Raw genomic sequence first — 27,938 nt, 5'->3', positions numbered from 1 at the left:
CATAGTCTTCTGGGCCAATTCAGCACCACCAGGCGCACCACCCCCCTGTGGCCTTCGATCCTGCAAACTACTCTGCCCAACACGGGCCATAGGGGAAAGGCATACAGCAGCTTATCTTCAAGTCAGACCCGCATGAAAGCATCACTACCCAAGGACCTCTGGTCTCTCCTGCGACTGAAGAATCGAGGAACCTTTGCATTGCGAGAAGTTGCCAGCAGGTCTAGGAATGAAAGGCCCCAGTGATCCACTATCAACTGAAACACCTCGTCCAACAATATCCATTCTCCTGGGTCCTGCTGAGAAAGTCTGCTCTTACATTGTCTTTTCCTGCAATGTGAAAGGCCGAGATCACCTGGAGATGCCCTTCCGCCAATTCCATAAGTTGGTCTATTTCCTGCAACACTTGCTGGCTCTTGGTTCCACCTTGCTGATTGATGGAAGCCACCATCGTTGCGTTGTCAGACATTATTGGGACCTCTCAACCCTGCAGCCTGCCAACGAACTGCCAGCATGCCAACCTATCCCCCCAGGCTTCCAGGCGACTGCTGCTCTAAAGAGACTCTTCTATATTCCAGCATCCTTGCACTGTTAGTTCCTGACAGTGAGCTCACCAACCCTGGAGACTCACATCTGTCATGAGTATCAACCAGTCTGGTGATGTCAGGGAAACTCCCTCTCTCAGATGCAACCACTGGAGATGAGAGCAGATTTTTTTTGGCAAGTAGAGCTGAAACCGAATAGTCCTGAGACTGTGGGTTCCAACGAGACAGCAGGAAGCGCTGAGGATGACGCATATGCGCTCTCACCCTCAGCACCACTTCCAGGGTTGCTGCCATCAAACCGAATAGCTGTAGATAGGACCAAACTGTCGGGCATATAGTGTTCACCAAAAGACGCACCTGTGACATCAACTTCTGAATCCAAACTTCTGGAAGGAAAACTTTGTACTGCTTCATGTCGAACTGAACACCCAGATACTCCAACGACTGAGATGGCTGAAGACTGCTCTTGGCTAGGTTCACCACCCAACCAAGCTCCTGCAACAGGGAGATCACCTTGTGAGTCACTGGGTGACTCTCTTCCAGAGACTTGGCTAGAAAAAGCCAGTCGTCCAAATACAGGTGTAGTAGGATTCCATCCTCTCTCAACTCTGCTGCCACCACCACCATAACCTTGGTAAAAGTTCTGGTAGCAGTGGCTAGACCAAAAGGCAGCACCCAAAACTGATAATAGCACCCCAACACCGCAAAATACAGAAAATGTTGGTATTCCAATCAGTTGGGAATATGGAGGTAGGCCTTAGACAGATCCAGGGAGGTCCGAAATTCCCGACTGCATGACTTATCATGGAGCGCAATGTTTCCATGCGAAAATGAGTCACCCACAAATGACAGTCGACTCGTTTGAGATCCAGGATGAGACGAAAAGAGCTCTTCTTCTTGGGCACAACAAAATTAATGCAATATCGATCCATACTTTGAGACGTCGGCACTAGAACCACAGCCCTCAGACTGAAGAGACTTGACAGCATAGATTCTACTGCCTCTTCTGCGGGGAGTGGCAAGGAGACTATGAACATGTCTCGAGGAACACTGCAAAATTCCAGCGCATGTCCTTCTCGTATCACCTCCAGGACCCACTGGTCCGATGTGATCTCAACCCACCTCTGTTAAAAGAGAGGCGTTCCTCTATCTCTTGTTCCAGAGGTTGGTTTGGCAAGCCTTCATTGTGAGGCTCGGGAGAATCCGCTACCTGAGCCTCGCTTGGGCTGTCTGGGACGAAAGGACTGAGACCTGCCGAAAGACCAAGTCCTCTGAAAGTTCGACCCTCTGTAGGGATGAAACTACTTGGAGCCCCTGAGATGACCCCTCATACCAAAGGGACACTGCAACTGCTTCTTATCCACCAGAACCAAGGAACTGGGGATTTGCCCCACTTACTGGCCAGTTTCTCCAACTCATTCCCAAACAAGAGTGAGCATTTAAAACGGCAATTTCGTAAGATTAGCTTTGGTGGTTGTATCAGCCAACCAATTTTGCAGCCATAATTGACGCCGGGCCGCTATTACCAAAGCCACTCCTCTAACCAAGGTACGGACCAAGTTGCAGCCCGCATTGGCTAAAGGCGGCAGCGGGTTCCATAATTGCTCTGGAATTCACTCCAGAATCATCACCCTCCTGAAAGAGAAGCAGACAAGAGTGAGTCACCAGGGAACAAAGGAAAATTATGTTCTTACCTGATAATTTTCGTTCCTGTAGTACCAAGGATCAGTCCAGACTGCTGGGTTATGCCTCCCGTCCAGGAGATTGAGTCAGAGAGAAACTGAAAAGGCACCACTCATATACCCTGGTGCGCCCCCTGCGATCCTTCAGTATAATCCATAACAAAGCAGTATGAATTTAGGAACAATGGCAAACTCTGTGACTAGATCAAGATAAATATGAACCTGTGGAAAACGAGGAAACCAGGCAAAAGCCATGAAACATAACCATATGAAAAATAGAACAAGTGCTCGGAAAAAACAATGGAATCTGAAAACGAAACACGACAGACGCGGGACTCTGCACTGACATGGGCGGGCGTCTGGACTGATCCTTGGTACTACAGGAACGAAAATTATCAGGTAAGAACATAATTTTCCTTTCCCTGTACGTACCAGGATCAGTCCAGACTGCTGGGAAGTACCCAAGCTGCCCTAAACGGGGTGGGATCCTGACAGTCCCGCACGAAGCACACCACTGCCAAACGAGTCTACCGGCGGAGCGCGGATGTCCAATCGGTAATGTCTAGCAAAAGTGTGCAACGACTTCCAAGTAGCCGCCCGGCAAATTTCCTGAGAGGAAATAAAACCACTCTCAGCCCAAGACGCCGCTTGGGAACGCAGAGAATGAGCCTTAAGACCGTCCGGAACGGCGCGACCTTGAGAAATGTAAGTAGAAACAATCGCCTCCTTCAACCAGCGGGCTATAGTAGCCTTGGAAGCTTTATTGCCTTTCTTTGGACCATTCCACAAGACAAAAAGATGATCAGACAACCGAAAAGGGTTGGTAATGTCCAGGTACCGTAAGAGTGTCCTCCGAACATCCAACCTGCGAAGCTCCGGGTGCCGAGACATCTCAGCACCGTCTACCACAAAGGCCGGTAGGTCCACAGTCTGGTTGACGTGAAAGGCGGAAACTACCTTAGGCAAAAAGGAAGGAACGGTACGCAGAGAAACCCCCGAATCAGAAATACGGAGAAAAGGTTCTCTACAGGATAACGCCTGAAGTTCAGAGATTCTGCGAGCAGAACAAATAGCGACGAGAAAAACTGTTTTGAGAGTGAGATCTTTGAGAGTAGCCCTTCGTAGCGGTTCAAACGGAGAAGTACATAGACCCCGGAGAACCAAATTTAAACTCCAAGAAGGACAGATAGGGCGTACCGGAGGTCGCAAATGTTTAACTCCTTTTAAAAATCGTGCAACGTCCGGGTGCATGGCAATGGAAAGTCTGTCAAGTTTACCGCGGTAACAGCCTAAGGCTGCCACCTGCACACGAAGAGAATTATAGGACAAACCTTTCTTTAGACCTTCTTGCAAAAAAGCCAGAATATGAGAGACCGTAGCCTGCCGCGACGACACTTTCAAACCCTTGCACCAAGAGTCAAAAACTTTCCATACCCTGACATAAGCAACCGAGGTAGAGGGCTTCCGAGCCTGTAGAAGAGTAGTAATGACCGACTCAGAATATCCCCTCTTTCTCAATTGCCGCCTCTCATAAGCCAAGCCGCTAGACAAAAGCGATCGGCCTGGTCGAAAAATACTGGACCCTGCCGTAGGAGACGAGGCAGATGACCGAGACGCAAGGGGCCGTCCACCGTTAGGTTGATGAGGTCGGCGAACCATGGCCTCCTTGGCCACTCCGGAGCTACCAGAACGACGGGTCCTGCGTGGGATTCGATCCGACGCAATATTTTTCCCACCAATGGCCACGGTGGAAACACGTACAGAAGAACTTGCGCGGGCCAGGGAAGAACTAGCGCGTCCACGCCTTCCGACCCGTGTTCCCTTCTGCGACTGAAGAAGCGAGCTGCCTTGGCATTCGAACGAGTCGCCATGAGGTCCAACTGGGGGGTCCCCCACCGGTGACAGATGAGTCTGAGTGCCTTGGGAGATAGTTCCCACTCTCCCGGATCTAATCGCTGCCGGCTGAGATAGTCTGCTTGAATGTTGTCGACTCCGGCGATGTGTGACGCAGCAATCCGAGACAGGTGCTCCTCTGCCCAATCCATCAGTTGGCTGGCTTCGGTTGCTACCGGAAGACTCCTTGTACCGCCTTGCCGATTTATATACGCCACCGTGGTTGCATTGTTGGACAAAACCCGAACCGCTCTGTTCCGAATCAAAGGCAGGAAGTGCTGTAACGCTAGGCGAACCGCCCTGGTTTCCAAACGATTGATAGACCACTTGGCCTGAGAAAGCGTCCAACGTCCCTGAGCGGACTGAGACTGACAGACTGCTCCCCACCCCGTCAGACTGGCATCGGTCGTGACAATGATCCATTGGGGTGGTTCCAAATCGATGCCTTGGAGCAAGTGGACCGGATCCAACCACCATTGCAGACTGGTCCTTACTGGGTGTAGGAGTGGCAAAGGTATCTGAAACTCCTCTGATTTGGGATCCCAACGCGACAGAAGCGCCCTCTGTAGCGGCCGCATATGCGCAAAAGACCACGGAACCAAATCCAGGGTGGACGCCATATAACCAAGAACCTGTAAATAATCCCATACCACTGGCAAGGGAAGGGCTAGGAGACGACGAACGTGCGCCATCAGACACTCCATCCTTGCCTGCGGCAGGAAAACTTTTCCCACTCTTGTATCGAACGAGGCGCCCAGAAATTCCAAATTCTGGGAGGGAATCAGTTGGCTCTTGGGATAATTGACTACCCAACCCAAGGAGTGTAGTCGGTGGAGTACTGTCTGAATTGCGGCCTCGCAGAGACGACGCGATTTTGCCCGAATGAGCCAGTCGTCCAAATACGGGTGGACCAATACTCCGTCCCTCCGGAGGCTCGCTGCCACCACCACCATTACCTTGGTGAATACTCTCGGAGCAGTCGCCAGCCCGAACGGAAGGGCACAGAACTGGAAATGAGATCCCAGGACCATAAAGCGGAGAAATCGTTGATGGAACTCTTGTATTCCTATGTGCAAGTAAGCCTCTGTGAGATCTAAGGAAGCCAAATACTCTCCTTTGTGGACCGCAGCGATGACTGAACGCAGGGTTTCCATCCGAAACCGCGGAATGCGCAATGCCTTGTTGACCCGCTTGAGATCCAGAATAGGGCGGAATGTGCCCTCCTTTTTGGGAACGATGAAATAGATGGAATAACGGCCTGTGCGTTGTTCGGCGGGCGGTACTGGCACTATGGCTCCCAGCGCCTGCAACCGCTGCAGGGTTTGAGCAATCCGCTGTTTTACCAGAGAACCGCTGGGAGAGATAAGGAACAAATCGCGCAGGGGCCGTGCAAAATCTAAGGCGTATCCGTGAGTTATAATGTCGAGGACCCATTGGTCGGTGGTAATTGCGGCCCATTCCTCCCGAAAGTAAGAGAGTCGTCCTCCGACCTCCGGGACGGAGGAATGGACCTGCGTCCCTTCATTGAGCCGCCTTAGAGGTGGCGAAGGTATGAGACGCCCCTGCGCGGGCTGGCCTTCTACCACGAAAGGAAGGAGTCCATGCTTGGGAACGCGTAGACGGCTGTCTTGAAGCGTAAGAGGAACCCCTCCCCGATCGAAAACGGCGCTGCCCGCGAAATCGCCCACGAAAGGTACCCGAAGTACGAAAAAATCTCGGCTTGTCCTCTGGCAACTTGAACACCTTATTCTCCCCCAAAGATCGAATAAGGTCTTCTAACTCGGTGCCAAATAATAGTTTGCCCCGAAAAGGAAAGGAACCGAGTTGGGCCTTGGAGGAAGAGTCTGCTGCCCAGTGACGCAGCCAGAGTAACCGCCGTGCCGACACTGCTGAAGACATAGACCGTGCCGAAGTGCGGAGGAGATCATAGAAGGCATCTGCGGCGTAGGCCACCGCGGATTCTATGCGGTTTGCTTGCTCAGCTTCCCCCGGAGGCAGATCCTGAGATGTCAACATCTGTTGTACCCAGCGAAGGGTAGCCCTTTGTACCATACAACTGCAAACGGCCGCCCGTACTCCCAATGCTGAAACCTCAAAGATTCGCTTAAGCAACATCTCCAACTTCCGATCTTGAAGATCCTTAAGGGCCGTACCCCCAGTTACGGGGATGGTGGTATGTTTTGCCATGGCAGTGACCGCCGAATCCACCTTTGGCACCCTAAGGAGCTCCAAAGAATCAGCAGGGAGTGGGTAAAGCTTATCCATAGCGCGGCTGACTCTCAGAGTAGCCTCCGGATTATCCCATTCCTTGGATACAAGCTGAAACAGTTTATTGTGAAAAGGAAAAGCATGTGAGGGTGTGCGAAGCCCGTCTAACTCAAAATCCCCTGGCTGGGAATTCGTTTCAACCTGGGATACCGGAATTCCTAGTTCTTGAAGAACATGAATGATCAAGGGATCTAATTCTTCTTTATGAAATAACCGAAGAATGAGAGGATCGTCCCCTTCAACTGGGTCCGCTGGGTCCGTACCCCCCACCTCCGTACCAGAATCCGGAACGGGTGGGTCCGGTGAAATAGGGTCCGGAGCTATATGCCGTAAAGGTTTAGGAGGAGGAGGAGGAGGGTCTGGATTTGGATCCCCTCCCAAGTTAGTAGAAATTTTGCCACGTTTATCTGGGGCAGGAGCACCCTGCTCCCATTCAGCTTCGGCCTCCATATAGGCCTTATGGAGCAAAAGAACAAATTGTGAGGTAAATGGATGAGGTCTTTTTAAAGAACCTCCCTTGGCTCCCATAGGTGGCAAATCTAGAAGCCCCGATAAACCGCGGGGTCTGTGGGGGCTAAGGTCCGGTGGGGACAGCGGTGGGAGGTCCTCTCCCTCCTCCGATGAAACGGCATCGCAATCAGGCCCTTCTAAAATGGCCGCCGAATTTTCTAAAATGGCCGCCGCCCCTGGTACCGGCAGCGAGGACTGCCGCGTTTTGCCCGACGCTGCCCGAGCCCCAAGACGCGGTGAGGGAGAGCTCCCGGCCACGGCAGGCCCCCGCGAGGAGCCCTCACCCCCGGGAAGGCACCGGGAGCAAAGGCCCTCGCGGGAGAGCCGGCGGCCGGGCTCCCCACATGCAGCACAAACTGACCCTCTGGGCATTTTTTTTTTTTTTTTTTTAAGAAGAAAGAACGGCGCGAAAAGGGGCCGGGTGACAAGCCACCCCTTCCGGAGACCACAGTGAGTAAGGCAGGCAGAGTAAAAATAAATTAAAAAATTACCTCGTTTTTTTTTTTTTTTTTTTTTAAACGTGTATAGCGCTGCTACCGGCAGCTATGAAAAAACCTCACAATTCAATTATATAATGGAGCCTGCAGAGGGTGTAGCATACCCATCTGACTAACTTCTCCGAGGAATTAAACTTCTCAGGAGGCGGAGAGGGAGAGTGACCGGCCCACCGATTAATTCTCCCCTCCTCTCACTGGGCAGGGCAGAGAGAAACTCCGGGAAAAGGCTGTAGGGCAGTGCCCTGCCTTGCCTGCTACTGCTCCTATTAACAGTGTTAAACTAGGTCTGTAATTAAATTGATCCAGTCACAGGATTCCTCAGAAAATCTTAAGTCAAACCTGATAGGGAAAACCCCCTCCCAATTTACAGGAGATCAGGACCGCAGGTTATGCTCTCTCATCTGCTGGAGTCAGAGATATACTGAAGGATCGCAGGGGGCGCACCAGGGTATATGAGTGGTGCCTTTTCAGTTTCTCTCTGACTCCATCTGCTGGACGGGAGGCATAACCCAGCAGTCTGGACTGATCCTGGTACGTACAGGGAACAAGAATCTATCTGCAATGTCATTGCCACTGCTTCAAATACTTGCTTAAGGATGGCTTCAATCCTCCTATCATGCACATCCTTCAAGGCCACTCCTCTCTCCACAAGGATAGTCATCCACTTAGAGACGGCACAGACAAGCGCATCCACTTTTGGAAAATGCAGGCGCTTTCTCACCACTGGATACAGGGGATACAGGCCTTCCAAGGTCTGACCCCCTTTGAAATTTGCCTCTGGGGCATCCCATTCAAGATCAATCAATTCTTGAATGGCTTCCATAACAGGGAATAAAACCCAAGAGGCTTTAACCAAGGAAACCAAAATGGGATTTTTCTTTGGCTCAGACAAGGAATCTGTCCCAGGCACTCCCAGCATCTTCAAAGTCTGGGAAATCAGGGCCTGCACTTCGTCTCTATGAAAAAAACACAATATAGCCCTATATGGTTCCAGTCCCGGAGGAATTTCCGCATCTTCCAGAGAATCAGGATCTGCTTAATCATCAGCGCCATCTGGATTCTTGTCAGGAATACCCGCAGCTAACCAAGCTGTGCTTTGGAGCTTAAACATAGAACCAGAAGAGGAAGAGGCCACTGCCTGAGGATCTGATCTGACAGAATTGGGTGGGGCTGAGGACTGCGCCTGAAGAAAAGATTGCAATCCTTGAAAAAATTCAATCCAAGGAAGGACAGGAGCCATGCCAAAACCAGAAGGCATTTGAGCGGGGCCTACTGAGCTGCCTTCCCCTGTGGAGGCACTAGTCAAGGGAGTTCCAAGGTCAGGGGTTCCTCCAGACATCAGGGAAGAACCAGGCTTAGTAAAATCAGGAGGAAGATAATTCTCCCTGAGCCTTTAAGCAGTGCTGACATGTTAGAAGGCATTCCAAGCTGAGATGCCTGAATATGACAGGCAACACAAAGAGAAAGGCGCTTAGGTTTCTTGGTCACCAGCGCCATTAATTTGTCAGTATGCTTAACACGTGACTTAAGAAGTGCATCCAGCCAATTCTTGCTGAAAAAATGTAAGCACACAAAATTTATGCAAACGCCCCAAGTCTATGCACTAAATGCGCTGTAACCGCGCCAAACTTGGATACACAACCAATACATGTTAGAATGTGCGCACAGGCAGTGCACCCAAAAGAAACTGGGCGCACAATTCGGATGCACAGCCGGATACACTGGGGTACATTTAAAAAAAAAGCGCGAGTGCGTACTTTTGTTTGCGCACCAGGCGCAAACAAAAGTACACCAGATTTCAATAGATACGCGCATAGCCACGCGTATCTTTTAAAATCCGGGGTCAGCGCGTGCAAGTGGGCACACATTTGTGCACCCTGCGCACGCTGTCCGTTCCGTCTGAGGCCGCTCCGAAATAGAAGCGGCCTCGGAGGGAACTTTCCTATCTAAACCCCCTACCCTTAGCGCAAAAGTTAGGTCTGCTCGAGGCAGGCGTAACTCGCGTGCGCCAGTGGCCCACTGGCGTGCCATCACCCGACCCGGGGGCTGGTCCGGAGGCCTTGGCCATGTCCCCCAGAACGCCGCCGGGCCGGCACCACGCCCCCCCAGAACGCCCCGAACGTCATGCCGACCCCGACACGCCCCCTAGCAAAGGCCCGGGACTTGCGTGCCGCCGAGCCTATGCAAAATAGGCTCGGCACACGCAGGGGGTTTTTTTTTTGTTTTTTTTTAAGGGTTATGCGTGTAACCCTTTTAAAATCCACCCCACTGTGCACACCCACGGTCCTGTAGAGGGCAGCTGAACACACAGAAAACGTGAAACCGCCACCACGGCCTACCATGTGGCGCACAGAAAAAAGCCTAACAGCGGGGCCTAGCCCACCAGGGCTACTCAACATGCCAGGCTGCCCAGTCCCCTGAACCCCGGCAGGAGCAGGAACGAATGTCGGAATGGTGCACCGACCACGGAGACCAGAGGAAGTCTTACACAACCCCTCTACTCAGTCTCTGACTTTTTTTGTTTTTAAATTTACCTGAGCTCAGCCCTTCCTGGCTGAGTACAGATTCGGTCTCCAGCTGCGGAGGGAAAGGGTATCTGCCATCACCACCACGCTCGGCTTCCTGCACCCGCTGCCTTTAAGCTGTACAATCAGCTAAGTCCATGCCGGCTGAAAAACCAGCTACCGGACCAAGGCACACATCTGAGGGACCATGGAAATCACCTCAGGAATTTTCAACTGGGGGAGAGACCATTTGGTATCACCACAAGAGAGCGGGGCTTTTTCATTTCTTTGTAAAATTCTCCTTCTAAAATCTAAAGCAATCCCCAGTACGGAGATGCACATCCACCATCTGCTGGAGATGGAGAATACTGGCGGACTGATGTCACTGCAGGAGTATATACACTGTAACGTCAGTTTGTTCCATCTCCATCTGCTGACAGAGGTGCATAACCCCCTTGTCATATCTGAAGCCCACCAATCGTATCCTAGTGGACTATGGTAATACCCAAATCAATATTAACTTTTGGATCCTATGCATGTTAAAGTCCTGAGAATAGAAAAGACTTGGACTTGCAGACTTTGGGACTTCATTAAACACTGCACTGCTCACTGCTATTTGCACAGAGTTCACACCTGTGGACTTGGCACCTGAGACTTTTTATGAAGCTCAAGCCTAAACTTCAAGGCTGAGCTCCCTGCTCAACCCAGCCCTTCTCCATTAACTTTGGAGTACTTGCCAGTCTCATGCTTGCCTAAGCCCGTGCAGACCATGCTCATCTTTGCTTCTGTCCCCTGCCTGCATAGCTTACAGAGGCATCTGCAAGTTCTGGGTCTGCCGCCCTGAGACGATGGTGTTAACCTGTCACTTGCTGCCAGAAGTCCAGCTGGCTGCCCTCCATGTTGAGGCAGGACCCTGTCCTCCAGAAGAATGACCCAACTGTAATGGAGGGTGAGAAAGCCCAAGACCATTTTTGAGACATTTTCCTGCATTCCTCATAAGCGTAAAATAAACTGGTTAAATTAGTACTTTAGGCTGGATAGTTAATTTGAAATGCATTTGAGAAATGCAAGATGGCTTTGAGTTAGATGCAGGGCTTTCCATAATTTTTTAACAAGAGTGATTTACTGTATTAAACCAGAAACTTAAAACAGTATCTACCATATACGGTAAAAAACCATTGTATGTTTATGCTGCTACAATAAATCTATTACAAACTTCTAAAAGGTATAGAATTCTGCTCCCTTTTATATGAACTTGACACTTATGCTATCAGATTTAAATAGTCCGGAGAAACTGAAGTAAAACCCCTTCAAGACTATTGTAATGCTTCTTTTGCATGCATGGAGAAAAAAAAACAAAAACTTTTTCAGGCTACAGTATTTGCATAAAGCAAAATTGCTTACCTTGTAATAGGTGTTATCCCAGGACAGCAGGATGTAGTCCTCACATATGGGTGACATCAATAATGGAGCCCTATGTACGGAAAACTTCTCTCAAAGTTTCTATGAAACTTTTGAATGGCACTGGAGTGCCTACTGAGCATGCCCAGCATGCTATGATATTCCCTGCCACAGGGGTCTCTCCTCAGTCTTGTATTGTAGCAATGAGCGTTAGCCAAAAATAAAATAATAAACGTATGAGGCCCAACTCCGCGGGGTGGCGGGTGGGTTTCGTGAGGACTACATCCTGCTGTCCTGGGATAACACCTATTACAAGGTAAGCAATTTTGCTTTATCCCAGGACAAGCAGGATGCTAGTCCTCACATATGGGTGATTAGCAAGCTAGAGGCTGAGTCATTTTGTGCTGAAATGACCGTAAGGTATTGTTATTGAAATGAATCAGTCGAAATCACAGCAGGTTGGATGTAGAAGGAGTTGGGATTACACTGGAAACAAGTTCTTTAAGACGGATTGTCCATAGGCTGAATCTTGTCTTCCCTCTTTGTCTAAGCAGTAGTGAGCTGCAAAGGTGTGAAGAGAACTCCATGTTGCTGCTTTACAAATGTCCAGAATAGGTACAGAGCGAAGGTGTGCTACTGAAGTTGACATCGCTCTGACTGAGTGTGCTTTTACTCGCCCTTGAAGAGTAAGGCCTGCTTTTTCATAACAAAATTGTATGCAATCTGCTAGCCAGTTTGACAGAGTATGCTTACCCACTGCTTTACCTGGCTTGTTTGGATCATAGGATACAAAAAGTTGACTGGATTTTCTTTGGGCTGTAGTGCGGTGTAAATAGAAGGAGAGCGCACGCTTACAGTCCAAGGTATGTAGGGCTCTTTCACCTTGATGGGAATGAGGCCTAGGAAAGAATGTAGGTAAAACTATTGACTGATTTAAGTGAAATTCTGTAACAACCTTAGGAAGGAACTTTGGATGTGTCCGGAGGACTACCCTGTCATGTAAGAACTTCGTAAAAGGCTCGTATGTGACTAGTGCTTGCAATTCACTGACCCTTCTGGCCGAAGTGATGGCTATAAGAAATACCGTTTTCCACGTAAGGTATTTAAGGTCACAAGTACTTATGGGCTCAAAGGGAGAACGCATAAGTCTAGTGAGTACTACGTTCAGATCCCATTGTATACTCGGGGAATGAACTGGAGGTTTAATGTGAGCTAGGCCTCTCATGAATTTAGTGACGAGAGGCTGTGTAGAGATAGGAGCGTCGTCCAGCTTATTATGGTAAGCTGAGATTGCACTTAAGTGTACCCTTACCGATGATGTCTGAAGACCAGAGTCTGAAAGATGGTAAAGGTAATCTAGTAGTGATGTAGTGGGGCAAGTGAAAGGATTTAAATCCTGCTGAGTGCACCACAGCGTAAACCGTTTCCATTTGTAGGAATAATTCTTTCTAGTGGAAGGTTTACGTGCAGCTATAAGTACTTGAGATATAGCGGATGGAAGGTTGAATTGCTGTAATATTAAGCTTTCAACATCCATGCTGTCAGGGACAGGGATTGAAGGTTGGGATGGCGCAACTGACCCTGTTCCTGAGTTATGAGATTGGGAGCTACTCCCAGGCGAATTGGATCCCTGACTGAAAGATCCAGTAGTGTGGGGAACCATACTTGTCGAGGCCAATATGGGGCTATGAGTATCATAGTCCCCTTGTCCTGTTTTAGCTTCACTAGTGTTTTGGTTATGAGCGGTATCGGAGGATACGCGTATAACAGGCCTGAGTTCCAATGGCGAGCAAATGCGTCCTTTGGCAGGCTGTTCTGCTGTCGGAGTAGAGAGCAGTAATTGTTCACTTTGTAGTTGAGCTGGGATGCAAAGAGATCTATCGTCGGTTGGCCCCAGCGCTGGAAGATTTTGGATGCTATTGTTGGATCCAAGGACCACTCGTGCGGTTGGAACTAACGACTGAGGCGATCCGCCACTGTGTTGTGGATGCCCGCTAGGTAGGTGGCCCGTAAAAGAATTGCATGTGTCAGGGCCCAGTCCCAGATCTGTGCTGCTTCTTGACAAAGGAAGTACGATCCTGTTCCTCCTTGTTTGTTGATGTACCACATTGCAACTGTGTTGTCCGTCTGGATTAAGACAGTCTTGTGTGATAGGCAGTCTTTGAATGCATGCAGCGCATAACGTATAGCTCGAAGCTCTAGGAAGTTTATCTGAAAAGTAGCTTCGAGTCGTGTCCACTTGCCCTGTGTCTTTAGATGACCAATATGTGCTCCCCAGCCTAAGGTGGATGCATCCGTAGTCAACGTCACTTGTGGCACTGGCTGCTGAAAAGGTAGACCTTTGAGCAGGTTGGGCATTAGCGTCCACCAGAGAAGTGCGGCTTTGAGCTCTGGTGTGATATAAACAGGAGTGGACATTGGTTGAGTGGCTTGTATCCACTGTATTTTGAGTGTCCATTGTAGAAGTCGCATGGTCAGTCTGGCCATGGGAGTTACATGAACCGTGGAAGCCATGTGCCCTAGAAGAATGAGGCACTGGTGAGCCGTCACCTTGAATCGGTTGCGGAGCTGGTGAGTTAAGAGGACAAGTGTCTGAGCATGGTCTTTTGGTAGAAAGGCGGTCGCTAGTGTCGTGTTTAGCTCTGCACCTATAAACTGTAGTAGATGAGTTGGTGACAGATGGGATTTCTGGTAATTGATGAGAAATCCCAAGGAATGAAGGACTTGGATGGTGAGCTTGAGGGACGTGACGGCACCTTCTTTTGAATGACTTTTGATGAGCCAATCGTCTAGATAAGGAAACACGTGCACCTTTTGTTTGTGTAGGTGTGCCACTGCTGCAGCCATGCATTTTGTGAACACTCTGGGTGCTGATGCTAGTCCGAATGGCAGCACCCTGTATTGAAAATGCTGATCTAGGACTTGAAACCGCAGGTACTGGCGATGCGGAGGGTAGATGGGGATGTGAGCGTAGGCATCTTGAAGATCCAGAGAGCAGAGCCAATCTCCCCTTTGAAGAAGAGGCAGAATGGAGCCTAGGGATACCATTCTGAATTTTTCTTTCTTGAGAAATTTGTTGAGATTTCTGAGGTCTAGGATAGGACGAAGGCCTCCTGTTTTCTTTGGAATGAGGAAATATCGGGAGTAGAATCCTCTGCCCTTCTGAGGACCAGGAACTGGTTCTATGGCCCTGATTCTCAGAAGGGTGGATAATTCTGTTTGAAGAATTATGGAGTGTTGATTTATTGAATGAGAGTGAAGTGGTGGATTCTCCATAGGGGTAGTTGAGAAATCCAACCTGTAACCGTGGGTCGTGATGGATAACACCCACTGGTCGGTGGTGATGGAGGCCCAATTGCTGAGAAAATGTTGAATGCGGCCTCCTACAGGTGTTTCGGGGAACGGATTTATGCTGCTGCTCTCTGGGGTTGTTCAGAAACCAGACGTGGCCGTTGTTTGTGGAGGCGGCTGAGGCCTCTGCTGCCTTTGCCTAGGTTGCTGGCGCTGTGTTGGACGGCTAGGCCTCTGTCTACCTGCTGGGGGGTAGTATCTTCGTTGGCGATAAGGCCTTCGAGTGTCTCTTTTTGGAAATTTTCTGGAAGAGGCCTGCGACTCCTGAGGCTGAGACGACAATTGCTTCAAAGTCTCTGAATGATCCTTAAGTGTCGCTACCGCTTCCTTTATTTTGTCTCCGAAGAGATTATCCCCTAAGCATGGTAGATCAGAGAGATGATCCTGGACTTCTGGGCGAAGATCCGATGCTTTTAGCCATGCCCATCGTCGTGCAGCTATAGCTGATGCGGACAACCTTGCTGCTGTCTCAAAAAAGTCGTAAGTGGCCCTGACTTCGTGTTTCCCCGAGTCAAGGCCTTTATGTACTAACGTTTGAAATGCCTCTTGGTATTGATCCGGTAAGGCCAGAGAAAGTTCCTGTACTTGCTTCCAAAGGTTTCTTTGGTATTGGTTCATGTACAGCTGGTAAGCTGTAATCTTCGATACCAGCATGGAACCCTGGAAAACTTTCCTGCCGAGGTTGTCCAACAACCTACTATCTTTTCCCGGCGGCACTGAAGCATGGGATTTCTGTCTCTTCGCCTTCTTTTGGGCGGACTCTACCACCACTGACTGGTGGGGCAGTTGTGGCCTTTGGAATCCCGGAGTTGGCTGCACTAAATAAGTGGCCTCAGCTCTCTTATTGATTGGGGAGACCGAACTTGGATGCTCCCAGATTCTTTGTTGAAGTTCCTGTAAGACTTCATGCACTGGGATTGCTAACATCTCCTTCGGTGGGTCTACGAACTGTAAGACTTCCAAAGTTTTCTGTCTTTGATCCACCTCTGTTTGTATAGGGAATGGGATGGTATCAGCCATTTCCCTAACAAAGTTCGTGAAGGAAAGATCCTCTGGTGGAGACTTCCTGTGATCCTTAGTTGGAGATGGCTCCGAGAATAAATCTTCTTCCGAAGAGTATTCTGAATGGGAATCATCCGATTCCTGCTGAGGCTTAGGATAAGGTGCTGATGGTCCTACAGGTGAATGTGGCCTAGGGGGCCTTGGCACCCCTGAAGGGCCTGGAAGTGGATCTTGCGGTGGTTGCCTTGTAAGGATTCCCAGTAGTGTGTCCAGTTTGTTGAAAACTGGGTGCAAAATGGGAACATCCTCCCGAGGAACCGGTGTTGGCATCGGCCTTCCTGGTGAGGGCACCGGCATGGGCATCGGCACCGAGGACGGAATCAGGGGAGGCGTACGAGGTAACGGTGAATCCACCGGGGTTGGAATCGATGTCGGTTCCCGCGGCATCGTCGATGACCCCGGAATCGTTAGTGCAGAGATGGGCATCGATGGATGTGGAATCGGCATCGATGGCGGTCTTGCGTCTCGAAGAGCCTGTTGCACCGCTTGACGAATGAGTATGTCAAGTTCCACACGCACAGCTGGTGAAAACAGAGCAGCTGTGGAGGGAGGCGGTGTTGGCGATGCCGATTCCTCCTCAGGGCCCTGAGGAGGTTCGGAACCCGGCACCGATATCGGTGGGGATCGCCCTTCAGTAGGCCTTGGAGCCTCTGCTTCCGTCCGGGTTTTCTTAGCAGGGGAGGCCTTACCTGTGTTAGTGTCTCCGGACACCGACTCCCGCCGTCGTCGATGGCGATGCTTCTCAGGCTGTTTGTCGCTTCCTGAAGTGGATGCCTTCGATGAAATCGACGGGGATGGAGTGGAAGCGTCCCCCGCAGCCGCAAGTTTCTTTTTTAATAGTAACTGCCGAACCGAGGCCGATGGCGAAGACTGGGCCGACGTCGACGATCTTGGCAGCAGCTGGACTGAAAAGAGCTGCTCCATCCTTTCGGCCCTCAGTCGTCGACCTTTCGTGGTCATTTCAGCACAGGATGAACACGCTTGGATGTTGTGATCCTTGCCGAGGCAAAGAACACATTCACCATGCGGATCAGTAATAGACATTGTTCTATTACAATTCGGGCATTTTTTGAACCCGGAGGCCATGGCGCCGGACAGCCGTCGACGGCGAACCCGAATTTTATCGTTCCCAGCCGGGAATCGAAAGAGAAAAAAGTTACCAGCCGGTAACAAATGGGAAAAACCCCTCGATGGATAAAAATTTAATTGAAATTTTCCGATTTTTTGTGGAGATGAAATTTCACCTCAGACTCCAATCAAACCGCGAGGCTAACCGCTTCGCAGAAAAAAGAAGACTGAGGAGAGACCCCTGTGGCAGGGAATATCATAGCATGCTGGGCATGCTCAGTAGGCACTCCAGTGCCATTCAAAAGTTTCATAGAAACTTTGAGAGAAGTTTTCCGTACATAGGGCTCCATTATTGATGTCACCCATATGTGAGGACTAGCATCCTGCTTGTCCTGGGATAATACTCAGATTAACATCTAACAGATTAAAATCCCCTACCAACACCAGCTCCCCTTTCCTGCTCACCTGTTGGATGTCTTCACCCAGTTTGTCCAGTTCCTCCCCATGCTGGAGGTCTGTAAACCACCCTGGTGTAAATGGAAGTGCCATCACTCCTTTCCAATACAGTACACAGTGACTCCCATTTTTCCCAAGCTCCCTGCATTTCAGTCCCATTTATACTGACAATTACTCCTCCCTCTTCTGCCAACCCTATATCCTTCCTAAATAGATTGTAGCCAGCGCAACTGTATCCCATTCACAAAACTCACTGAACCAGATCTCTGAAATGGCAACAATGTGCAAGTCCTCCTCCACCATAAAGGTTAGAAGATCAGGAGTTTTGTTTAGACTACAAGCTTTTATGTTCATGGCCTTCTATTTATTTCTACTTGACTTGTTTACGTACAGCCTCACATCTGCTCCCCTCACCTTCCTTGCTGCTCAAGAGTAGATTAGTGAGTTTCCCACTTTTGCAATTTTCCCCATTATCTTCATTTGCTTATTTTAAAAAAGGGGGACAGTAGAGACAACCCATATCCATTGGATTCCCTTTGCCACCACTCTTCTCTCGTTTAACCATTTTGTAACATTTGAACTACATTTTTTTTTACGTAGGATCTTTTTTCCTCTACCAAAGATATAGGTTATCTTTACAGTAAAGCCTATTGTTCAACATATGGCCCCAGCCCTTAATATATATAAAACTTTCTTTCTGCTCTACATTTTGAGCCACTTAAAGTTGGCAATTCAGCTAAGCCTTTCATCTACCTTTTTCCATAAGCAGGCAATACCTCTAAAAATGCTATTGTCCTTGCTCGATGCTTGAGCCCATTCCCTAAAGACTGGGAATCTCCCTGTACTTTACTGATTTCATTTACTACCAGGTCATTGGTTCCCAAAAGGATTATAAGATCAGTGTCACAATTCCATTCTCCTGCGATAGTACAAAGACTCCGGTTTTTATTCCTGTTAGCTGAGGATCCCCATAGGCACTTGATAATTTTATTACCTTCCAAGTTTGTCCCCAAGTTACTGTTTTTAATAATGGAATCCCCCAAGAGAAAGATTTTTCTATTTTTGGGATCAAGTGCATGTTCCCCAAGACTCACTCACATGAAATGCTTTAGTCTGCATTGCTACAGCATACAGTATTAAGCAACTGGAGACTTGTGGAAATCTGCAGATAATGTATAGTGTCTCCCATGTGCACCTACAGACTGGCTGTGCAAAGCTCATACATAGCAATTTGCCTTACTGAGAATGTCCTGCTCTTTACAAAGCAAATGGTTAATGTCAGACTTGTCTATTAAAAAAATAAAAGAGAAGTTAATCATACCTTAATCTGACATTCGCACCAATGTACGACTCATATGGCTTTTCAACCTGCATGAATTCAAAATCATAACTTCTGCTTTGTGTTAGCTCTCCAGGTAACGCCAGCTCTTTCACAAGGTTGACAAACTCATGAGTATTGCTCTTGTCATTGAATAGTTCTAAACATTACAGAAAAACAGTAGCAGCCAAAGGTTAATCTTTAAAGGAGAAAGAGGAAGGAGCAAGTCACAACTATAGCTGAATCAAGAAAGAGACAATATCATCAGTTGAAGAGAAGGGTATGAGTACCTGGATAATTTGATTAACTATTAAAAATGCTAATGTTTCTTTTTTTTACGTTGGCCAAGATTAACATGAATAAGTACCTCTTTTATGGCTTACTGGATCAGCAACATAAATACCAATAATCCTGAACAAACACTTGTTTCTTCTAATTATCTTTATACTTTCCAGCTATAGAGAGATTAGGAACTAAAAATGTGAAAAATCAAAAACATTTATTTTTATTTTTACCAACCTTCCATACCACTTGCAAATTGACAAAAGGCGAGTGACATTACTCTGGGTGAGCAACGTGCTTTCAGCAACATTTGGTACTAAAGACAGTAGCAGCTGAGTCAGTGAGGAAGAAGTGTGAAAAGACTAAACACTAAAAACTATGTACTATTCCTCATACAGTGTTGTATAGCCATAGGGTTGGAAGATACAATTTTGTCACATGCATATCTCCTCAGCATCTTTACTACTACTATCTAAAGTACATTTTTTGGAATGTGAATGCTTACAAATTAAATGAATGCACTATCATTGGGAAAGCTTTTGTTGCAATTTAAATAAACTTCGGGGGGTGGGGAATCAGATGTTGACCCATAAACAATCCGTAGTTGTTTCCAAGTAATTTAATTCCTTTCATGATTCTGCAATAAAGAGAGCACCATATGAGATAAAAAGAAAAAGCTTGACCATGTGCCAGAAGGATTTTGGATGAGGGGGCTCACTTTCACTATGCATGATTAGGGGATCCACTATTGCTTCTTGCCTTTCCTTAGTTACTAACTTCATTTAGCAAATCAAAAATACATAGTCACTCAGTATCACAAACCTATCGTTTTGCCTTGTTTACACTCACCAATCTGTCCAACAAATTCAATTCTAATTCCTTGGTGCTCTAGTCTCTTCCCAGGCACTTTAAAGACAATGTTGACCTGTAAAAATGTTTTACAAATAGATAATATTGTCTTTGGAAATTATAAACCTCCCAATTTTCTTTATAATAAATCCTCATTTACATAAACAACTTATCTATCCTAGCAGAAGCTTTATCGTTACAAAGTTAGAAACCAAGGATAAAGTCTGGGCATGAAATTTCCACACACCAGTCACCAATGGCAACTGAATATTCAGAATTTGTGCCAGTACTGCAAGCCTGCTCTAGCATGAAGTGTCTTGGGGGCAGATGGGAAGTGCTCATCACAGCTGCTGCAGCTGCTCCTCCCACGGCCTGTCTTCAGCAGAAGTGCCTGTCACCAAAAGGCTTTTGGAGGAGGTGGGAGCAGTAGCACTTTAGCAAAGCACTTCCTGCCTCCCACTACTAGTTGCTTGCACTGGAGGCATAGTATACTACGACACTAAAGGGAGAAGGGGATAAGGATGAAAATAGGAAAATTGGTTCTTACCTGCTAATTTTCATTCCTGTAGTACCACGGATCAGTCCAGACAGTGGGTTGAGCCTCCTGTCTAGCAGATGGAGACAGAGAAAAACTGAAAGGGTATCCTATATCAGGACAGAGTCCACCCTGCGTCCCTTCAGTATAAATGCTATCAAAGCAGAGAAATATATTAAGATCAAGCAAGCAACAATGAACTGGTAATTTGAACAATTCAAAACACTGTAAATAACCGCTCTTATATATATATATTAAACCGATCCGATATGGTTATCTACTATGAAGGTCGGTATAGAAAACTGCTAAATAAAAAAAATAAATATATAAATCTGACAGATACTTCCAGTGCCTTAGGAATGTGATAAGAAACCAATCCATCCAAAATGATGTGAAGAACAAAAGGAAAAATTTGAGCGGACGAATGAAAAAGTAAACGAGGCCAGGGCAAGAGTCTGGACTGATTCGTGGTACTACAGGAACGAAAATTAGCAGGTAAGAACCAATTTTCCTTTCCCTGTACGTACCCAGATCAGTTCAGACAGTGGGATGTACCAAAGCTTCCCTAAGTAGGGTGGGACCGAGATAGTCCTGCTTGAAGCACCTATCTGCCGAAGGAGCCAAATACTGGCGCCTGGACATCGAGACGATGTCTAGCAAAGGTATGCAGAGACTTCCAAGTAGCTGCTCTGCATATTTCTTGTGGTGAGACCAACTGACTCTCTGCCCAAGAGTGGCCTGTGATCGCAAAAAATGGGCCTTTAAGCCCTCTGGAACCATCCAGCCCCGACAGATATACGCCGATGTAATTGCCTCCTTTAGCCATCTAGCAATAGTAGTTTTAGACACCTTATTCCCCTTATTGGGTCCACTCAATAAGACGAAGAGATGATCAGAGACAAGGAACTCGTTTGTGACCTGTAAATATTGCAACAGTACTCTCTTTACATCCAGTCGCCGAAGCTCTCCGCCCAGCGTGCTGGCAATGTCCTCTGAAGGAAAAGCCGAAAGCTCCACGGACTGATTAATGTAAAACGAGGACACAACCTTAGGTAAGGAGGATGGGACTGTTTTAAGTGAAACCCCTGAATCAGAGAAGCGAAGAAAGGGTTCCCAACAAGACAAGGCTTGGAGCTCGGACACTCTTCTGGCCGAGCAAATAGAGACAAGAAATACAGTCTTAAGAGTCAGGTCCTTAAGAGTGGCACACCAGAGAGGTTTGAATGGTGTCTCGCAGAGGAACCAAGTTAAGGCTCCAAGATGGACAAGTAGCCCGGACAGGCGGATTCAAATGCTTGGTCCCTTTGAGGAACTGATGGGCCGCCACCGCGTAACCATCAACCTGCCCTAGAAGGGAGCCGAGAGCCGAAACCTGCACCCGTAAGGAATTGAAGGACAAACCCTTGGAGAGGCCATTCTGGAGAAAAGAGAGAACCTGGGACACCAGACTCGGTACACATATACTCGAATACTCTCCATACCCAGATATAAGTGAGAGAAGTAGTAGTTTTACGTGCTCGTAACAGTGTGGATATCACTTCATCCTTATAACCCTTCTTCCACAGTCGCTGCCGCTCAAAAGCCAGGCCGCTAGACAAAAGCAATCCGCCCGATCGAAAAATACGGGACCTTGACACAGGTGGTTTGGTAGGTGACCGAGACGAAGAGGGCCGACCGACGTGAGGTTCACAGAGTCCGCGAACCACAGCTCCGGGGCCACTCTGGCGCCATGAGAATGACCAGACCTTTGTGAAGTTCTATCCTTCTGAGTACCTTTCCCCACCAAAGGCCATGACAGGAACACGTCGCCCTAGTCCTACCCTGGCCCAGCATCCTACGCCTTCCAAACAGTGCTCCCTTCTGCGGCTGAATAATCTGGGAGCCTTTTCATTTCCCAAGGTGACCATCAGATCCAAGTGGGGAACTTCCCACCTGCGCACGACCAGATTCATCACTTCTTCGGACAACTCCCACTCTCCGGGATCTAGATGTTGCCGACTGAGGAAATCGGCTTGAATATTCTCTTTCCCCACAATGTGGGAGGCCGCCAGCCGATCCAGATAGCACTCCGCCCAGGTGAGAAGCTTGCTGGCCTCCAAGGCCACCAGACTACTCTTAGTGCTACTCTTAGTGGCGTTGTCGGAGAAGATTCATACCGCTTTGTGACGGATCAAGGGCAGGAAGAACTTGAGTGCCAGACAAACCACTCGGGCCTCCGGACGATTGTTGTGCCACTGCGATTGAACTGAGGACCATATTCCCTGAGCAGACTGATTCTGGCACACCGCTCCCCAGCCAGAGAGGCTGGCGTCCGTCATAACAATAATCCACTGGGGAGTCTGCAGGGGCATCCCCTTCAGGAGGTGAGCGAGAGCCACCACTGCATGCTGGCGATGGTAGAGTCAGAGAATGGTAGAGGTGTCCGAAACTTTTCCGACACCAGCTTCCAGCGGGACAGTAAGGCTTTCTGTAAAGGACGCATATGCGCAAAAGCCCAAGGAACTAGATCGATAGTGGAAGCCATAGAGCCCAGGACCTGAAAGTAGTCCCAGGCCGTGGGTACCGAGAGGGAGAGAAAATTGTGCACTTAATCCATGAGTTAGAGCGCCCGAGCTTCGGGCAGCAACATCTTGATGACACGGGTGTTGAAGCATGCTCCCAGGAATTCCAGGTCCTGAGAGGGCTGAAGGTTGCTCTTGGAGAAGTTGACTATCCACCCGAGGGAGGAGAGGAAAGCCAAGTCTCTGTCGACCGCTGCCTTGCAGAGAGTCTCCGACTTGGCCCGGATGAGCCAGTCATCCAGGTAAGAATGGACTAGGACTTCGTCCCGGTGGAGGGCGGCCACCACCACCACCATGACCTTGGTAAAAGTGCGCGGTGCGGTGGTGAGACCGAATGGGAGCGCCTGGAACTGGAAGTGTTGCCCCAGAATGTTGAAATGGAGATACTTCTGATGTTCGCGGCGTATCAGGATGTGCAGGTAAGCCTCCGTTAAATCGAGAGAGGCCAGATATTCGCCTGAGCGCACCGCCACTATAACCACCCTCAGGGTCTCCATACAGAAATGGGGAACCCTGAGGGCCCGGTTGACTCTCTTGAGGTCCAGGATTGGACGGAAGGATCCGTCCTTTTTGGGAACGACGAAGTAGATGGAATACTGGCCGGATCCCTGCTCCTCCAATGGGACGGGACTATGGCTCCGAGTGCTTGCAGTCTGGCCAGAGTCTGGCATTCCGCTGGATGCTTTCGACTCCCACAGGGAGAGATGAAGTAGTGATCCAGGAGGTCCCGAGCAAAATCTAATGCGTAGCCTTTTTCAATCACATCGAGGACCCACTGATTTGACATAATTTTGACCCATTCCTCAAAAAGCAGGGACAGACGACCACCTAAGTTGGGAACAGAGGAATGGGCCAGCCGTATTTCATTGGGAGGAGGACTTTATGGCCGAGCTTTGCAGGTTACCATCCCGGAAGGGACATTGACCACGAAAGGAATGGGACCATGACTGGGATCTGGTGAAGATACCTCTTTGGAAAGATCCTCACGTTCTGTTATACCAGCGCTGACCTCGGAAACAAGAACGCGAAGGAAAAAAGGCCTTAGACTGTTTTGGACGGTCCTCCGGCAGCTCATGAACCTTGTTCTCTCCCAAGGATTTAATAAGCTGTTCAAGGTCCTCCCCAAAAAGCAACTTACCCTTGAAGGGAAGCGTGCCGAACTGCGACTTAGAGGAGGAATCTGCCGAACAATTTCGCAACCAGAGAAGATGTCTGGCTGACACTGCTGAAACCATAGCCCTCACAGAGAGAAACAAATTGAGAAAGAAAGGGAACCGCAGGTTCAACTGCCTGCATTTGCCGGAGACAGAGAAATACTGAAGGGAAACAGGGTGGGCTCTGTCCTGATATAGGATACCCTTTCAGTTTTTCTCTGTCTCAATCTGCTGGACAGGAGGCTCAACCCACTGTCTGGACTGATCCAGGTACGTACAGGGAATCAGGGATTGGTGCAGAGAAGGAGTATAAAAAGACCAGAGATATGCAAAATAAGCTATGGAAAAAGAAAGGAAAGGGAGTTATGGTGGGAAAGAACAGACTAGGAGAGAAAGAATGTAAGGCATTTCATAGAATTTTCTAGAATATGAAAGCTTGCCAGAAATTACCTTAGCTGCAGGTAGTCATCATCAATAAGGTAAGTCTCTGCCAGGTTCCTTCACCATACCTTGCTGACAGCACTTACCTGTAAGAAAGTCGCCTCAGTCCCTACATGGCACTATCATATGTGCCAGAAAAATACTGATTTTCTCCCTCATGCCCCCTCCCCCCTAAATTGCTAATCTCAGGGTGAGCAGGTCTGGCAATTGTACATGTTTTTGGGTTAATGGTAACAGATCTGAAATTTCATGCCCTTGAAATTATAAAATACATGGCAGTTCTACTTTTGTTTCTTTCATTAGTGCAGATGTGAAAATCATCATTTACTTTATGCCAATGCAGAAGTCTTGAAATCAGAAACAATATACAAATATGTATGGGCTCTGCTGAAATACTCCTTTCATCTTCAGATTCATATTTCATCCCTGAAGAGATAAGTGTTTAAGAACAACTTTCAAAAGCTTTACTCTGTCACTCCTTCTGTTACAAATCTAAATTAATGATGGTGCACCTGTTCTGGCCTTCACAGTTTCACATACGAGCAGGGACGGAAAAATTCTAGGCATTCTGCTGCAACCTGGGGCAACCCCTGGTATCACAGAGGAGAAAAGACTGGCAAGAGAGGAAGGAAGCATAAGGAGAAGCAAAGAGGCCAGAGGAAGAGAGGCTAGTCTGAAATTTCAGGAGAGCTAGGTATAAAAATAAGTAAAACAAAATCAAACAAAAAAAAAAAATGGACAAAACAAAAAAGTTATAAGGATTAAATAAATAATTTCTCCCAGCTCCTAAAAAGTTTCTGAAATATTTTTCCACCTCAGTTTGTTGCTGCACTAACATGAAGACAGATCAATAAAGGGCACTCAAAGAAATATTTTAAAAAACAGATGGCGTGCTTATAAGAAAAAAGGTAAACACTTTTATTAAATAAATAAATGCTGAAAAATAAAATATTGCACCACAAGAAAGGAAACCTAGAGATAAGACCAAAAAAGCAAGCAAGAGGGCCAAGAAACATGCAAGTTGATATTCTCAGTGCTAGTTAGTACTGCTGTTTTCCAGTCTCCAGTCAAATGCTCAGAACGAGTGTAACTTCTTCCCAAGAAGAAAGATTTTCAAAGAACTGAATGACAAAGTCTGCACATCTTGGTAATGCCCATCCACATGAGAAATGTGCTAACTGTAAAATGGCATGTACCTTCATTAGCCTAGGTAAGTATGGATTAATAAACATCAACTGTTGTAACTACCTTTGAAAAAGGGACTGTGAAGCTGAACATAAACTGGGTAATTTTAAAAGCCATTTCCACAGGTAAAACAGTTCTTTATTTAAGGAAATAGGCTTTTAGAAAATGGCTTGCCTCACATGCAGCTAAAAGTATGTGCACAGTGCCTCTGAGTGTACTTTTACTAGAGGTGTGTACATGCAAAATTTTATTCGGGTCATTTCATTCATTTATTCCTTTTTTTCGCCTTTCCATTCATTTCATAACTTTACATGCATAACTTCTGCTTTATGCATATCGTATCAAACTTATGCATGTAAAATCATAAAATTGTACTTGTGTGTGAAAAGTATGTGTGTAACAAAAGTTATACCTACTTGCAGAGCAAATGAAATGAGAAAACAACTAACTTTTACTGGCAGTAGGGAGAGGTTGTCTGCGACAGAGTTGGGGCAGAATTTGCAACAATGTACAGACTTTTGGATTTTCAAAAGAATGCACATAGTTATTATTACAAAAATTAGCACCACACATTAACAGGGGCAAATGTGTGCAGTTACTTTTCCTAGGATAATTTTCAAAGTGAAAGTATGCATGCACATATTTTCACTTTGAAACTGAGTGCAAAATTTGGGGGTATAAACAACCCACAGACTTTGCACTTATATGGCCTGACTTAAAATTACCCCTAAAAATGCTATTGATTCAAGTCAACAGTTTGTGCAAAATGCACACCTTAGAATATATGAGATTGTTCTAAAAGTGGCATAGAGAAACATAAAAGCTATACTGAACACTGACCTAACAAGAGAGGCAGAATGGATTATTATGCTGAAAAACCAATCAGGCTGGAGTTATTTTCCTTAAAAAAAAAAAAAAAATCATGGAAGAATTGAATTGCATTGCACAAATATATCAAAGAACCCTCCAAGGATCTTGCAGACTATTATTTTATTCCATAAGCAAAAGCAAAACAGGGATTGGCAGCCCCAGCATGTGCCAAAGAGCAGCACACAAGATCATTTTGATCAGTACATGGGAGTTGATCTGCTGTTAAGAGCGGCAAAAGCCAGGGCGGGATCAGGCCATTGGTGGGAATAGCGAGGTTTATGGCTGGGCTGCCATGGGAACAGGGCAGAAACTACCAGGTAAACTGTAACCCCAGAGGACATTCATCTCCCCTACTGGATTTCTTTCCCCCTCATGAACAAGATAGGACCTGTAAGGACCCAGAGCAGTCAACTTTGATGTATGTACTGGGATCTTGAAGGAGCTGCACAAGGAAATGTAGCGAGGTGTCTGGGGCTCGGTGCAGGAGGAAATGAAGCAAATTCTGTTTCTACTCACAAGAAACAGAATATGAAAGCCAATTAAGGGCCATAAAGCCTAATTTAATTTTTATTCCATTGCCACAGACCCCAGTTAAACTGTCTTCCCTTCATGTCTTCAAAACCAAGGATCCTCTTGCTTATGTCCCATGCCTTCTTGAATTCTGTTACTGCTTTTTGCCTTCACCACATTCACTGGGAGGCAAAAAATAGTACTGGCTTTTCCCCTCTATTCCCGAGACCCATTCATAGGCTACAGAGCTAGGCCTTTCTGGGTAGTTACTTTGCCATCATCGTAATAGCCCCCTTCTCTCCTGCTTTGTCAGTCAAGTGGTCCCCCACTCCACTTGCCAACCAAATCTCTCTTCTCATCCCTCTCCTGCATGATTAGTACTCCAACATCTTGGAAGAAAGTGTTGCCTTTCTTTGGAACAACACAAAAATGTTGTTGACCTGTAGACAATCCCATCCACAGAAAGGGGTTCTTCACTTGAAAACATGAAATTATGGCATGTTTGCCAAAGGAGATGTTCTTTTGTAGCCATGTATCCACGAACTCTGGGGGCAAGGTTTGGGGTAAAAAAATAGCAAATATGATGTAGTTAAGTTTCACTAACAGATTTTAGGCCAGAGACAGTTACACATCCAAGGATCACTGCATTTAGAAATAAGGGAAATTGTTTACAGATCTTCAGAATGGGCTACAGATGCACAGTATTATTTTTTTTTTTTTATAATTCTTTTCTGGACTACCACTGACACAGATGTTAGGGAAACAAAAAGGACTGTACTGTATGGATTTTTGGTCATCTTCCAATCAGACACTGTAGCTGTCTGCCATTCTCAATTTATTAGGTTTGTGAGTTAGACTAATCCCCCAAAGTTTGTATCATCAGTGCACATGGATGGATACCAACAGCAGCTATGAACTGAAAAAGTGAAAAATGCTAAAAGATAGAAGATAAAAGAAATGCATTTCTGCATTAAAAACTCGCTTTAAATAATGGACTTT

At 47.3% G+C, this 27,938-nt stretch overlaps 1 protein-coding gene across 2 annotated transcripts in view; it reads right to left on the bottom strand.

Annotated features, from left to right (window-relative positions):
* Positions 1-27,938, bottom strand: part of VPS26A (VPS26, retromer complex component A) — a 123,637-nt gene that overhangs the window by 69,657 nt on the left and 26,042 nt on the right. For both annotated transcript variants that reach the window (XM_029609658.1, XM_029609657.1), the window contains exons 3-4: positions 19,684-19,759; positions 18,556-18,712 (exon numbers count right to left, since the gene is read on the bottom strand). In XM_029609658.1, the coding sequence (XP_029465518.1) occupies positions 18,556-18,712; positions 19,684-19,759 (233 nt within the window). The remainder of the gene's footprint in view (positions 1-18,555; positions 18,713-19,683; positions 19,760-27,938) is intronic.

Source organism: Rhinatrema bivittatum, chromosome 7 (assembly GCF_901001135.1).
Source record: "Rhinatrema bivittatum chromosome 7, aRhiBiv1.1, whole genome shotgun sequence".
NCBI lineage: Eukaryota > Metazoa > Chordata > Amphibia > Gymnophiona > Rhinatrematidae > Rhinatrema > Rhinatrema bivittatum.
The sequence above is the reverse complement of the archived record's forward strand: the minus strand, read 5'-3'. Positions and strand labels throughout refer to the sequence as shown.